This window comes from Oncorhynchus keta, chromosome 19 (assembly GCF_023373465.1).
Source record: "Oncorhynchus keta strain PuntledgeMale-10-30-2019 chromosome 19, Oket_V2, whole genome shotgun sequence".
Classification (NCBI taxonomy): domain Eukaryota; kingdom Metazoa; phylum Chordata; class Actinopteri; order Salmoniformes; family Salmonidae; genus Oncorhynchus; species Oncorhynchus keta.
The window spans coordinates 19,691,015-19,706,790 of record NC_068439.1 but is presented as its reverse complement, the minus strand read 5'-3'; the positions used below and the strand labels follow the sequence as shown (position 1 = coordinate 19,706,790).

Below are 15,776 nucleotides of genomic sequence, written 5' to 3'. Positions count from 1 at the left end.
TCTCTTTCTTATTCCCCCCTCTCTTATTCCCCCTCGCCTCGCTCTCTCTTATTCCCCGCCTCTCTCTTTTCTTATTCCCGCCTCGCTCTTTCTTATTCCCCGCCTCGCTCTTTCTTATTCCCGCCTCGCTCTTTCTTATTCCCCGCCTCTCTCTTTCTTATTCCCCGCCTCTCTCTTTCTTATTCCCCACCTCTCTCTTTCTTATTCCCCACCTCTCTCTTTCTTATTCCCCACCTCTCTCTTTCTTATTCCCCACCTCTCTCTTTCTTATTCCCCACCTCTCTCTTTCTTATTCCCCGCCTCTCTCTTTCTTATTCCCCGCCTCTCTCTTTCTTATTCCCCGCCTCTCTCTTTCTTATTCCCCCTCTTTCTTATTCCCCACCTCTCTCTTTCTTATTCCCCGCCTCTCTCTTTCTTATTCCCCCGCCTCTCTCTTTCTTATTCCCCACCCCCTCTCTTTCTTATTCCCTCCTCTCTCTTTCTTATTCCCCCTATTCCCTCCCTCTCTTTCTTATTCCCCCCTCTCTCTTTCTTATTCCCCCCTCTCTTCTTTCTTATTCCCCGCCTCTTTCTTTCTTATTCCCCGCCTCTTTCTTTCTTATTCCCCCCCTATTCCCCGCCTCTCTCTTTCTTATTCCCCGCCTCTCTCTTTCTTATTCCCCGCCTCTCTCTTTCTTATTCCCCGCCTCTCTCTTTCTTATTCCCCGCCTCTCTCTTTCTTATTCCCCCCCTCTCTTTTTCTTATTCCCCGCCTCTCTCTTTCTTATTCCCCGCCTCTCTCTTTCTTATTCCCCGCCTCTCTCTTTCTTATTCCCCCCTCTCTTTCTTATTCCCCGCCTCTCTCTTTCTTATTCCCCGCCTCTCTCTTTCTTATTCCCCGCCTCTCTCTTCTTATTCCCCGCCTCTCTCTTCTTATTCCCCGCCTCTCTTCTTATTCCCCCGCCTCTCTCTTTCTTATTCCCCCGCCTCTCTCTTTCTTATTCCCCCGCCTCTCTCTTTCTTATTCCCCGCCTCTCTCTTTCTTATTCCCCCGCCTCTCTCTTTCTTATTCCCCACCTCTCTTTCTTATTCCCCCTCTCTCTTTCTTTTTCCCCGCCTCTCTCTTTCTTATTCCCCGCCTCTCTCTTTCTTATTCCCCCACCTCTCTCTTTCTTATTCCCCACCTCTCTCTTTCTTATTCCCTCCCTCTCTCTTTCTTATTCCCCCCTATTCCCTCCCTCTCTCTTTCTTATTCCCCACCTCTCTCTTTCTTATTCCCCGCCTCTCTTTTCTTATTCCCCCTCTCTCTTTCTTATTCCCCGCCTCTCTTTTCTTATTCCCCGCCTCTCTCTTTCTTATTCCCCGCCTCTCTCTTTCTTATTCCCCGCCTCTCTTTCTTATTCCCCCTCTTTCTTATTCCCCGCCTCTCTCTTTCTTATTCCCCCTCTCCTCTCTCTTTCTTATTCCCCCTCCTCTTTCTTATCTCTTTCTTATTCCCCGCCTCTCTCTTTCTTATTCCCCACCTCTCTCTTTCTTATTCCCACCTCTTTCTCTTTCTTATTCCCCCCTCTCTCTTTTCTTATTCCCCACCTCTCTTTTCTTATTCCCACCTCTCTCTTTCTTATTCCCCACCTCTCTCTTCTCTTATTCCCCACCTCTCTCTTTCTTATTCCCCACCTCTCTCTTTCTTATTCCCCACCTCTCTCTTTCTTATTCCCCACCTCTCTTTCTTATTCCCCCTCTCTCTTTCTTATTCTCCCCCTCTTTTATTCCCCCTCTCTCTTTCTTATTCCCCACCTCTTATTCCTCTTTTCTTATTCCCCTCATCTCTTTTCTTATTCCCCCTCTCTCTTTCTTATTCCCCCTCTCTTTCTTCTTATTCTCCCCCTCTTTTATTCCCCCCTCTCTCTTTCTTATTCCCCTTCTCTCTCTTTCTTATTCCCCCTCTCTTTCTTTCTTATTCCCTCTTTCTTTCTTATTCCACTTCCCTTTCTCATTCTCTTTTTTATTCTCCTTCTCTCTGATGCTTGCCTCTATGCCAGTCAACGATTTACAGAGCTCTCTTCCTCCTCTTCTAGTTACTGATTGGCGTGGCCAGTCTCTCATTTTATCAGCCTTCAACTAGCCATATCTGTTCAGCCAGATATCTGCTTCTCTGTCCTGCTCTGTGTGAGAGATTCACTCTCTGCCAGCTCATGGAAGCCACCTTCCCCAGTCTGTTTATCATGCCCCCTCTCCCTCCTCCTCTCCTCCTCATTAATTATCCTCCATTGTTGAGTTGTGTGTGGCAGTGCTTCCGCTAGGAAGATTTGGCACCAGACAAGTGACCGGGAAGATTGTAATTTATCGGACAGTTGACCGGTCATCCACATGAATTGGGTGCGTCATCAATAATATTGCCATCAATAAACAAGGGATAATGAGCCACATTTACATGTCCTTTAAAAACAGCCTATAACCAATTACTTCGAAACACAAGGATAGTGTTTTGTATTGCATATGCAAAACTTTAGCCAATTCATTGGTTTTTACTTTCCTGAAACAATCCTTGTCCATGGTTCAGCTGTTGCTTAATTGAGCACTAAATGCATCAGGGCGTTGAATGCATGGGCCTATAGGCTTAAGAGTCCACTATGATGTTATTTGAAAATAAGTCTAAAGGAAAAAGCTAATGCCTAACCCCGGAGAGCGGGGGAGAGCGATGCCGGCATCATGCTACACCGCCGGTATCATGCTACACCGCCGGTATCATGCTACACCGCCGGTATCATGCTACACCGCCGGCATCATGCTACACCGCCGGCATCATGCTACACCGCCGGCATCATGCTACACCGCCGGCATATCATGCTACACCGCCGGCATATCATGCTACACCGCCGGCATATCATGCTACACAGTTGACGCCGGCGTCATCATGCTACAACGCCGGCATCATGCTATAACAACGCCAAGGCATCATGCTACAAACGCCATGCATCATCATAACGCCGCATCATGCTAACGCCGGCATCAAGCTACAACGCCGGCATCAAGCTACAACGCCGGCATCAAGCTACAACGCCGGCATCAAGCTACAACGCCGGCATCAAGCTACAACGCCGGCATCAAGCTACAACGCCGGCATCATGCTACAACGCCGGCATCAAGCTACAACGCCGGCATCATGCTACAACGCCGGCATCATGCTACAACGCCGGCATCATGCTACAACGCCGGCATCATGCTACAACGCCGGCATCATGCTACAACGCCGGCATCATGCTACAACGCCGGCATCATGCTACAACGCCGGCATCATGCTACAACGCCGGCATCATGCTACAACGCCGGCATCATGCTACAACGCGCCGGCATCATGCTACAACGCCGGCATCATGCTACAACGCCGGCATCATGCTACAACGCCGGCATCATGCTACAACGCCGGCATCATGCTACAACGCCGGCATGCTTCTCTTTCAGACAGGCTACTGTGTCTGCTATATAGATATACAGGAGGAGAAATCATTGATTTATCTTCCTTTTAAAAAAATTAAGATAAGCATTATATTGTTAGATTATACGGAGCACACAATTAAAAAGGCAGATTGAACATAATTTAGGCAAGAAATTGTTATCAACAGAAGGAAACAAAACACGTGTTTGCATATTTAAAGAACTGGTTTGGATGAATAAATAGGTCTACAACAATAATAATGATATACAAGAATAATAATTATGAAACTATTTATAAATCCCCCCCAGAAAAAAAAAAGTTCCAAAATTCCATCCCACCCAAATATGGAGTTGCAGAGTAGCCTACGTTTGTGACCGACCGGCTCGATTCGGTCTTATGTAGCAACATTTGAAACGGATTATTTTTTATTTTTACATTGGATAAAAACAGAAAATTGTATATCATACACAACAGTTGAGGAACAATGGGGAAAGGAATTCTGCTTTGAAATTTGATAAACTTGTAAACCCATTTTTTTTTTAAATGTCCCTTGAATGTTTTGGTAGACCTACTGGAGAGCTCTTTATCTACACTCATTCAGCATCGTTAACACCGTCTTAAGCCTTAACCCCACCCATCTCTTTAAGGATTCACATGTCTTTAAGAAAAAGCAAACCAGGCAACTAAAAGCTACTTTCTCAACAATGTTTTAGTTAATTTCTTGCTCGTTAGCTGGCTAGCCAGTTCAAATAATGACCATGTCATATAGCTGACAACGTCTTTAGCTAATTTGTTTTAATTATTACAGGAAAATAAACTCCCAACAAAATAATTATTTACAATTGAATGCAAGCTAATTACATAAAGAAACTAATGGTTGTGAGTGTGATGAAATAAAAGCAGGGCATTCTGTAACTTGGACACTCTCGTTGGCCTAACGTTATCCTAATTTGACTTTGGTGCAGGTTCTTCACATTACCGTCTCTAGTAAACACACACTATATCAAATAAGATTAAAGTTTATTTGTCACATGAAAAGGATACAGAAGGTGTAAACTGTACAGTGAAATGGTTACTTGCATAGTGGAGTCTTGTTTAGACATGTAGCTAGCTAGCTAAACAATGAACCATAATTCCAACTCATAACATTGCTACCCTGTATTAATCTGCAGGTAGCTAAGGCTAACCAACAAGTTTCAACGAGATTACGTCTATACAAATCATACACGTAATGTTAGCTAGCGAGCCATCCAGCTAACTTTAGCTAGCTAACAGTATGCTTTAACTTGCAATGAAAATGACTTGATAACAAGATTAGACATGTATAATATCTGAAAATCTAGCTAGCTAGAATATTTTACCTGTATACATGGATGAAGGCTTCTCCCTCTCGGTTGCCCTTAGTTTGAAGATGTCATCCGGAAACAGGTGTTTTATACAACAGCCTTCTGTTTGTTCTCTTTTCGACACTCTGCATATTTGCAATCAAACACCTGAATTTTCTCCTTCTCCTTAGCTATCATACTCTGCTTCCACCGGCATTCCACAGATTTCAAAACTCGGTCCTCCAGAAAGTGGAGAGCATTAGCAATACTTTTGCAATTCTTTGTGATATCTTTAAAAAAAGAAAGGCATCTCTTGGCATGTCCAGTCCATCCATTCTCAGCCAATCATGGCAAACAGGAATGTTCCTGTCTTTTTCTGTTGAATAACCAACTAGGCTTGTAAATGGCATACAAGTTTGTTATTAAGGCACATGAAAGTTCACATGTTCCCAAAGGCATTTCTGCCAAAAACCTAATTTTGATTGAAATTAATATGTTCAAATGCCTCTCCTGTGAAGTAGTGACGCATGACATACTCCTAGTATTATGAAACAAGTCACATTTGGCGGTGCCAACATTATCACCTTTGACCAGTATATTATTAAAGCTTGTCCATTAGCAGGACATTCCTGTTGTAAGCTTTTCACCATAGGCATACTTTAACTTTAATTTTACTTCAATGGAAAAAGTTCTCAATTTTTGCAATCAACAGTAGCCCAAGGCCTCTCTCTCCGCTGCAGCATTCACATAAGGCAGCGTGCAAGGAGTTCGTGGTTCTGAAGCACAAAATCAGGATGTGTGATATGCAGCCCCGGAAAATTTGGCAGGCCACAATTTAATTTGTCAGCATTTAATTTATTTAATCGGCCAAAAGCTAGCAATTACCGGCTAACGGAAACCCTGGTGTGGTGTGTGTGTGTTCGGGAGGTATTTATTTGAAATGCAGAGCCCCTTCAGTTCACACAGTCGTCCTGATTGGTGGGCAGGCTCAGACTGGAGAGTTGCCTCTCCTCTTCTTAAGTAGTTAAGAGCAATTTCCTCCCTCCTTCCCCTCCTTCCTTTTCACCCCTCAGTGGAGGGATATGATTGAGAGAAGCCCCTGGATGTGCGAGCAGGATTTATCCAGGCTAGAGCTGAGGGGATTTGAGTGTCAGAAAGTAAGGGGTTAGGGAACCAACCTTTCTCTTCCCTCTCTGACCCCTTCTAAGGCTGTCCATAGGAGAGTCTTCATCTCACTGACCGACCCCCACTGCCAATCTTCAAACACGACTGATATCCCAAAGGACAACAGAAAGAGAGCGAGAGGTTCAGACATCTACATACTCTGAGGGAGTGGCGGGGTCACTGTTGTCACTGCATGTATTTCTAAGATGCTATAGTTAGGGCATATGACATGGTATATAACAGAGTTCCTCATACTACCGTCTACTCTTAATAAAGGGGAATGACGATGAAACTGAATCTATGGCATTGGATGATGTAGGACTGAGAACATGTTGAAAGAGGATGGTGTGTGTAGCTGAGAAAAGTTTCTGAGAGCCAATTATCCCACTTCCTTTGATATCCTAGATAGTTTTACTCGAACATGTTGTAGGGGTCAGAGGGTTAGTAGTACTCGAACATGTTGTAGGGGTCAGAGGGTTAGTAGTACTCTAACATGTTGTAGGGGTCAGAGGGTTAGTAGTACTCTAACATGTTGTAGGGGTCAGAAGGTTAGCAGTACTCTAACATGTTGTAGGGGTTAGCAGTACTCTAACATGTTGTAGGGGTCAGAAGGTTAGCAGTACTCTAACATGTCATCTACAAAATGGCTTCCAACACTCTACTCAGCAAACTGGATGCAGTCTATCACAGTGCCATCCGTTTTGTCACTAAAGCACCTTATACCACCCACCACTGCGACTTGTATGCTCTAGTCGGCTGGCCCTCACTACATATTCGTCGCCAGACCCACTGGCTCCAGGTCATCTACAAGTCCATGCTAGGTAAAGCTCCGCCTTATCTCAGTTCACTGGTCACGATGGCAACACCCATCCGTAGCACGCGCTCCAGCAGGTGTATCTCACTGATCATCCCTAAAGCCAACACCTCATTTGGCCGCCTTTCGTTCCAGTACTCTGCTGCCTGTGACTGGAACGAATTGCAAAAATCGCTGAAGTTGGAGACTTTTATCTCCCTCTCCAACTTCAAACATCAGCTATCCGAGCAGCTAACCGATCGCTGCAGCTGTACATAGTCTATAGGTAAATAGCTCACCCTTTTCACCTACCTCATTCCCATACTGTTTTTATACTGTTTTTATTTATTTACTTTTCTGCTCTTTTGCACACCAATATCTCTACCTGTACATGCCCATCTGATCATTTATCACTCCAGTGTTAATCTGCAAAATTGTATTATTCGCCTACCTCCTCATGCCTTTTGCACACATTGTATATAGACTGCCCATTTTTTTCTACTGTGTTATTGACTTGCTAATTGTTTACTCCATGTGTAACTCTGTGTTGTCTGTTCACACTGCTATGCTTTATCTTGGCCAGGTCGCAGTTGCAAATGAGAACTTGTTCTCAACTAGCCTACCTGGTTAAATAAAGGTGAAAATAAAAAATAAATAAAAACATGTTGTAGGGGTCAGCGGTTTAGTAGTACTCTAACATGTTGTAGGGGTCAGAGGGTTAGTAGTACTCTAACATGTTGTAGGGGTCAGAGGGTTAGTAGTACTCTAACATGTTGTAGGGATCAGAAGGTTAGCAGTACTCTAACATGTTGTAGGGGTCAGAGGGTTAGTAGTACTCTAACATGTTGTAGGGGTCAGAAGGTTAGCAGTACTCTAACATGTTGTAGGGGTTAGCAGTACTCTAACATGTTGTAGGGGTCAGAAGGTTAGCAGTACTCTAACATGTTGTAGGGGTCAGAGGGTTAGTAGTACTCTAACATGTTGTAGGGGTCAGAGGGTTAGTAGTACTCTAACATGTTGTAGGGGTCAGAAGGTTAGCAGTACTCTAACATGTTGTAGGGGTCAGAGGGTTAGTAGTACTCTAACATGTTGTAGGGGTCAGAGGGTTAGTAGTACTCTAACATGTTGTAGGGGTCAGAGGGTTAGTAGTACTCTAACATGTTGTAGGGGTCAGAAGGTTAGCAGTACTCTAACATGTTGTAGGGGTCAGAGGGTTAGTAGTACTCTAACATGTTGTAGGGGTCAGAGGGTTAGTAGTACTCTAACATGTTGTAGGGTTCAGAAGGTTAGCAGTACTCTAACATGTTGTAGGGGTCAGAGGGTTAGTAGTACTCTAACATGTTGTAGGGGTCAGAGGGTTAGTAGTACTCTAACATGTTGTAGGGGTCAGAGGGTTAGTAGTACTCTAACATGTTGTAGGGGTGAGAGAGAGAGGGAGCAGCTCCCCCTTTTGTTTATTGATTATAGCCATCCACGTCAGATGGCATTTTCCCATCATCCCCTGACCTGCAGAAGACCATGAAATGGAAAGCCTGTGTGCGACCGCCTGGACAGTAAAGTCGTCTATTCTGTGTCCCAAATGACACTCTGTTCCCTATATAGTGCACTACTTTTAACCTGGGCACTCTGAAGAGTTGTAATGTTATTTGCTATCAGCCCTGGTGAAACGTTGTGCACTGTAAAGATAATGAGTGTCTATTTGGGATACATCCTGTCAACTCTAATCCTGACCAGCTAGATCCCAGCTTTCCCTGGGGATTTATTTGTTTCTGGGGACACTTATTTTGGTGTACTACAGGTTAGGGCCTGGAGATCAGGAGTGCAGCAGGGATCAATAGAGATTAGAGATGCTCCAGAGCTCAGGGGAGCTGCTCTCCTCCACTCCCCCCACGGGGGTTCTGTCTTCCTGCCTGCGCCGCCACCTAATGAGCGCAAATGTTTCTGGGTTTGGTGGCTGCCAGCTCAAAACACCACTGCAGATTCTCCCTCCGCCCCTCTCTTAGCCACAGCTCTCTGGAGAGAATCTAAGAGTTCCCATTTAAATGAGCTTCTGAAAAATTATACTGTTCATGAAAGTCTAATTTCACCTTTTTCCTGACTACCTCCTAAGGCTGGTACCAACTGATTGAAATGTATCATTTTCCAGAGTTGAGGACGAGGCATTAGGGGGGATGGACGTTGATGAGCTGTCCCCTTGCCCTGGTCGTTCAGTCCGTTCAACTGTAGAATCAATTTAATAAAAACGGGACATCCCAAGGCTTTGAGGTCACAGGGCCAGACTGTCTGACCTTTGATCCCTGAGAGTCCTTACTGAACCAACCCTGACCTCTCCTACTACACTATATATACAAAAGTATGTCGACACCCCTTCAAATTAGAGGATTTGGCTATTTCAGCCACAACAGCAATGCAATCTCCATAGACAAACATTGGCAGTAGAATGGCCCGTACTGAAGAGCACAGTGACTTTCAATGTGGCACCCCCATAGGATGCCACTTTTCCAACAAGTCAGTTAGTCAAATTATTGCCCTGCGAGAGCAGCCCCGGTCAACTCTAAGTGCTGTTATTGTGAAGTGGAAACATCTAGGAGCAACAACGGCTCAGCCGCAAACTGGTAGGCCACACAAGCTCACAGAACGGGACCGCCAAGTGTCGAAACGAGTAGCACGTAAACATTGTCTGTCCTTGGTTGCAACACTCACTACCGAGTTCCAAAACGACTCTGGAAGCAACGTCAGCACAAGAACTGTTTGTCGGGAGCTTCATGAAATGGGTTTCTGTGGCTGAGCAGCCGCACACAAGCCTAAGATCACCATGCGCAATTCCGAGCGTCGGCTGGAGTGGTGTAAAGCTCACCAACATTGGACTCTGGAGTAGTGGAACACGTTCTTTGGCGTGATGAATCACACTTCACCATGTCATATACAAAAAATGATCTCCTTCCTCGACGGGGATCGGTCAACTTGACTCTTTTTGGCTTCGGCCCACCATCTAAACAAACTTTAATCTTTTGACCCTCGCTATTGCGGCCCAGTTGATTGGATGGAGGCATGCTCCCTCTTCTGTCTGCTGTAGTCTACGATCTGCTCCTTTAGTTTTTGCGACATTGAGGGAGAGGTTATTTTCCTGGCACCACTCTGCCTGGGCTCTAACCTCTTCACCTGTAGGCTGTCTCATTGTTGGCCGACCGCTGTCACGTCGTCAACAAACTTGATGATTGAGTTGACACATGACGTGTCCAAGCTGTTTCACACAAACGCATCACGATGACCTTGTCATGTAATGGAACATAACATGTCACTTCTCCAGCAGACAGTCATCTCTGTTCTGACATTTGCAGCCGTGACACAGACATCTCCATTTGTCAGATTCAACGGACACATTTCAGAGCTAGAATATATTATTTTGTTCCCTCAAACTCAACTCTGGACCTCGAAGCCAGTTCCACTGCTTTTTTTTGTCATTGTTCCCCTCTAATCAGGGACTGATTTTAGACCTGGGACACCAGGTGGGTGCAAGTAGAACAGAATACCAGCAGGCTCCGGATCAAAGGGTCAGAGTTGAATACACCTGCTTTAGTTCATATCCTAAGCAGCCTTCCAAGGAAGTTGACCGGAAGGCTGCAGATGCCAGAACACAGACAACACATTGACATTGCCTCCATTTGAATGATAGGCATCTTCTATGTTGTCCATAGTATAGCCGTCTGAACTACCACACTTTCCCATGTCAAATAGTCATCTGGGTAATAATTATCTGGGTAATTGCCTTCTCTATTTTTCATTTTCTAATGTCAGATGGGGACAAAGCCCTCCAATCAGATTCTTAAGATCTGGACACAATGGACCACTGAGGTGCTGGATACCCTAGTTTGGGTAGACAAACAAAAAAGACGACAGTCACAAGTTTATGGTCTAGTTACATTCTAGTGGCTTAGGCCTGGACGGTTAACTAGACAGACAAAAGGACTGCCAGTTCAGACTGTCTCACTCTGCTCTCCTAATAGCATGGACTGTTATTTGGGAAGCGAGAGTTATGTGGTTGATGTGTTGGTGGCATTGGGGAACGGAGTCTCATCTTGTCAATGAGTTCATTATGCATATGAGGAGAATTAAAAACACCCCTGAGTCTCTCTCTCCTCCTCCCTCCCTCCCTGCCTGCCTCCCTTTTGCTTCGCGCTCCATGTTAAGATACTCTTCAATTACAGTATTCCCACTGACATCCTTGCCTTCTGTGGGTCCTTCCAACCCACCATAGGCACCAACAGCCTGCCTGTGTCCCCTTCTGTTACGCTTTTCCCACAGCTCCTCTCCAACATATTACCAATGTTAATTGAAAAATGTCCCCTCCCCCTTTCATGCCCACAGCTCCTGACGAGGTAGAGGGATTTAGTTGAGTTTCTTTCTTCTCCTGTTTAATGCATTCCATCTGATCATTAAAGTGGGGCAGCACACAGCAGGGGGTTGGTGCGTTCCTCCCAAGACCCTACTCCCCCCTGTCAGTAGAGGTTTATTCAGAGAGAGAAGCACTACACTTCATGTTAATTAGCCCTCTCAGTGAGAGAGATAACATGTGAGAGACTGGATAAAACCATAGGAACAGAAATACTAGAATGGACTAAACATTGACTTGAATTGGAATGTCCATTCTAGTCATTTCTAATTCTATGATGAAAACAGCGGTACAGGGTCTCCTCTGCTTGCCCTGTCTCTGACACTACCATGGCTGAAGTCTCTGCCTGCCCTGTCTCTGACACTACTGTGGCTGAAGCCTCTGCCTGCCCTGTCTCTGACACTACTGTGGCTGAAGTCTCTGCCTGCCCTGTCTCTGACACTACTGTGGCTGAAGTCTCTGCCTGCCCTGTCTCTGACACTACTGTGGCTGAAGTCTCTGCCACAGTAGTCTCGACTGTACCCTGTTCAAAGGCACTTAAATATTTTGTCTTGCACACATACACAATCTGTCTCAAGGCTTGAAAATCCTTCTTTAACCCGTCTCCTCCCCTTCATCCACACGGAGCGCCAAGTCTGGGACCAAAAGGCTCCTGAACAGCTTCTACCGCAAAGCCATAAGACGCTGAACAGTTAATTAAATGGCTACCCGGACTTTCTGCTTTTCACCGCCTACCTACAGTTGAAGTCGGAAGTTTACATACACCTTAGCCAAATACATTTAAACTCAGTTTTTCACAATTCCTGACATTTAATCCAAGTAAAAATTCCCTGTCTTAGGTCAGTTAGGATCAACACTTTATTTTAACAATGTTAAATGTCAGAATAATATTAGAGAGTGTGATTTATTTCAGCTTTTATTTCTTTCATCACATTCCTAGTGGGTCACACGTTTACATACACTCAATTAGTATTTGGTAGCATTGCCTTTAAATTGTTTAACTTAGGTCAAACATTTCTTGTAGCCTTCCACAAGCTTCCCACACAAAGTTGGGTGCATTTTGGCCCATTCCTCCTGACAGAGCTGGTGTAACTGAGTCAGGTTTGCAGGCCTCCTTGCTTGCACACGCTTTTTCAGTTCTGCCCACAAATGTTCTATGGGACTGAGGTCAGGGCTTTGTGATGGCCAGTCCAATACCTTGACTTTGTTGTCCTTAAGCCATTTTGCCACAACTTTGGCAGTATGCTTGAGGTCATTGTCCATTTTGAAAACCCATTTGCGACCAAGCTGTAACTTCCTGACTGATGTCTTGAGATGTTGCTTCAATGTAGCCACATAATTTCCCTTCCTTGTGAAGCCATCTATTTTGTGAAGTGCACCAGTCCCTCCTGCAGCAATGCACCCCCACAACATGATGCTCCCACCCCCATGCTTCACGGTTGGGATGGTGTTCATCGGCTTGCAAGCCTCCCTCTTTTTCCAAAACTATAGTTTGTTAACATGAAATTTGTGGAGTGGTTAAAAAACACTTTTTAATGACTCCAACCTAAGTGTATGTAAACTTCCGACTTCAAATGTACTTGTACATACCTCAATCAATCACCCCAGTACACTGACTCTGTACTCGTAGTCCTACCATTAGTCCTTGTATATAGCCTGCATATAGCCTGCATATAGCCTGCATATTGCCTGCATATAGCCTGCATATAGCCTGCATATAGCCTGCATATAGCCTGCATATAGCCTGCATATAGCCTGCATATAGCCTGCATATAGCCTGCATATAGCCTGCATATAGCCTGCATATAGCCTGTATATAGCCTGCATATAGCCTGCATATAGCCTGCATATAGCCTGTATATAGCCTTGCTGTTTTATTGTGTTACTATTTTATTTGTATCTATTTGTTAATTTTCATACTTTTAACTGCATTGTTGTGAAAGTGCTCGTAAGTAAGCATTTCACTGTAAAGTCTGCACTTGTTGTATTCGGGGCGTGTGGATTTAACAGGTTACATCAATAAGGGACCATAGCTTTCACCCGGATTCACCTGGTCAGTCTTTGTCATAGAAAGAGCGGGTGTTCCTAATGTTTTGTACACTCAGTGTGCAGTAGATTCAGTTTGTTCTTTGATGTTGCCAACACCGTCCTCGAATCAACTAAGACTTTGAAACAACTGCAAGACGGCAACCTGTAAAGACTAGATCCAGCATTCAGCACAATGTTCTTTGTATCAGAAATGGCAAATCGAACTGAGAAAGTTAAGCACTTTGAGTACAGCCACACGCAGTTGTTCAAGGTGTTGCCTTTCACTAGGGAAATGATAATGGGTTAGGAAACGGCATTTGTGAAATACCGTGTTGTTTGTACAAAACGGACAATGGCTTTTTTCCCCTGTCTCTGTGTGTTAGAGTATGAGGACGACATGTTTCTGCAGGTCAGGATGAGTAATACCTTAGAGTTCTAGGTCACTGATGGAGGCCAAGTGAAACCTTGTCTCGTGTCTTGGTGATCAGCAGGGAACTGACCTAACAATGTCCTTTCATTCACAGTGAGTTGAATTCCAAGCTACAAGACACTCTGGAGCAAATAGAGGTACGGAGGAGCCTTTTCCCTTGTTTCTTCTTTTTCTTTTAAAAAGAGAGGAAATCCACTCTACCTTTTAGTGTTCCGCTTTCAGTAAGACCGTTGAGAACCAGATGGAGATATGGAGACACAGGAGCATGGCTAGAGACGGGGATTGAACCATGGTCTCCGGTGCACAGTAGCCACACAGGTTTACTAACTATTTCTATTGGTTAAGAACACTGCGATTTATCATAAATCTCAAAGGTTGTTTGATACTGAACATATTAAATATAAACATCACCTTCCCTGTAATTGTTTAAATGCCTACAGTTAAACGAGAGACTTGGTGTTTTATCTTGACATTGACAGTTTTCTGTTTTTCCTGCTACATATCAACATATTTAAAAAGCCATTCCCACATCCACGCTTAGGGAGGTTCATTACCTGGATGCCATGTGAATGTGTGACACACCACCACCACCACAGAAAGCGGTGTCTTGGTCTCTAAACTGATCCACTGTGTGGCTCTGGTGGTCGGATGGCGGGTGCTGCTGGAGAGATGTAATTGGGAGGTAGCCAGTCTGGCGTGAAGCCCTTCCTGCTGGCTTCGGTGAATCTGCAACACGTTTTCTCATCATGCTCTTTAATCCTGCTTTCTCTACCAAAAAGCGCAGGTGTCTATGGAAATGCAGATGCAGAAATTCTGAATGAAGCATTTTGTATGTTCATGTGCATACACATTCATAATTAAAGTATTTGGTAGGAAAGAAATGATCAAATCTACAGTATTTTCATATAAAATTCATAACATTTGTAGAATGTACTGTACTTTGCTTTCTCAAATAAAATTGCCATAGTGTGATAACTTCGAAGCCCAATTTCTATGCTTTCCATTCTTAGCCAGAACCACAGTAACTCCATCTTCTGCTGTAAACAAAATGTTGTCTAATTCGACACCGTCCCTGCCACCCTGTTTAATTTCGTGGTATCCAATTGTCTCATCGCTGCAATTCCCATACGGACTCAGGAGAGGCGAAGGTCGAGAGCTGTGCGTCCTCTGAAACACAACCCAACCAAGCCGCACTGCTTCTTGACACAATGCCCACTTAATCTGGAAACCAGCCGCACCAATGTGTCGGAGGAAACATTGGAAACACCGTACACCTGGCGACCGTGTCAGCGTGCACTGTGCCCGGGCCCGCCACAGGAGTCGCTAGTGCGCAATAGGACAAGGACATCCCTGCCGGCCAAACCTTCCCCTAACCCGGACGACGCTGGGCCATTTGTGTACCGCTCCATGGGTCTCCTGGTTGCGACAGAGCCTGGACTCAAACCCAGAATCTCTAGTGGCACAGCTAGTACTGCGATGCAGTCCCTTAGGCTGCGTCACTCGGGAGGCCCCCTGCCACTGTATTTCTCTCACGCAGCAGCTCTCTTTAATGTTAATGGTGGCGCTCCTTTGACCTTGGGAAGGCTGAGTGTGTATCTCTTGTCCCCTCCAGCAACCTGGCTCTCCCTTGCTCTCTCTGACTGACATGTAGCCTGTGTCCCAAATGGAATCCAATTCCCTACGGAGTGCACTACTTTTGGCCAGAGCCCTATATAGTAGTGCACTAAATAGTTAATAGTGTGTCATTTGGCACTCAGACTTTAAAGACAGCAGCCTCAGCCCTCCATTATGGAAGCTGTTTCTCTTGGCCCAAGGAGTTGATCCATGACCATATCCCTCCTCCATCCCCTCATTCCCCTCTACCCACCCAACAGGAGCAGCTGGATGTGGCCTTGTCTAAAACCTGCAAGCACTTTGATGTCTCCCACTACACCAGAGTTCAGCTGGCGTACACCCTCCTGGAAAAGACCCAGGTGAGAGACCTCTAGCAACAGATCTCTGCTCTGTCGGCTTCCTTCCTGATCCGTTTGTCATCCATTCCCCCCCCCTTTCTCCCTCTTCCTTCTGTATATTGTTCTCGATCTCTCTTTCTCTGTCTTTCTCTCTCTCTACCTACCTGTCTGACCTTACGTCTCTCCCTCTGATGTGGTGAGATGATTCATTCCTGGGTTGACGCCCGTTTTGGTATCCCCCTTTCCTCCCCCTTCCCTCTGTTGTGCTCCCTG

The 15,776-nt window shown here is 45.1% G+C and overlaps 1 protein-coding gene across 2 annotated transcripts in view; it reads left to right on the top strand.

The window, feature by feature from the left end:
* LOC118372792 (syndetin-like) overlaps nucleotides 1-15,776 on the top strand; it is a 260,402-nt gene that overhangs the window by 61,175 nt on the left and 183,451 nt on the right. For both annotated transcript variants that reach the window (XM_052469962.1, XM_052469963.1), the window contains exons 10-11: nucleotides 13,646-13,688; nucleotides 15,426-15,524. In XM_052469962.1, coding sequence (XP_052325922.1) covers nucleotides 13,646-13,688; nucleotides 15,426-15,524 — 142 coding nt within the window. The remainder of the gene's footprint in view (nucleotides 1-13,645; nucleotides 13,689-15,425; nucleotides 15,525-15,776) is intronic.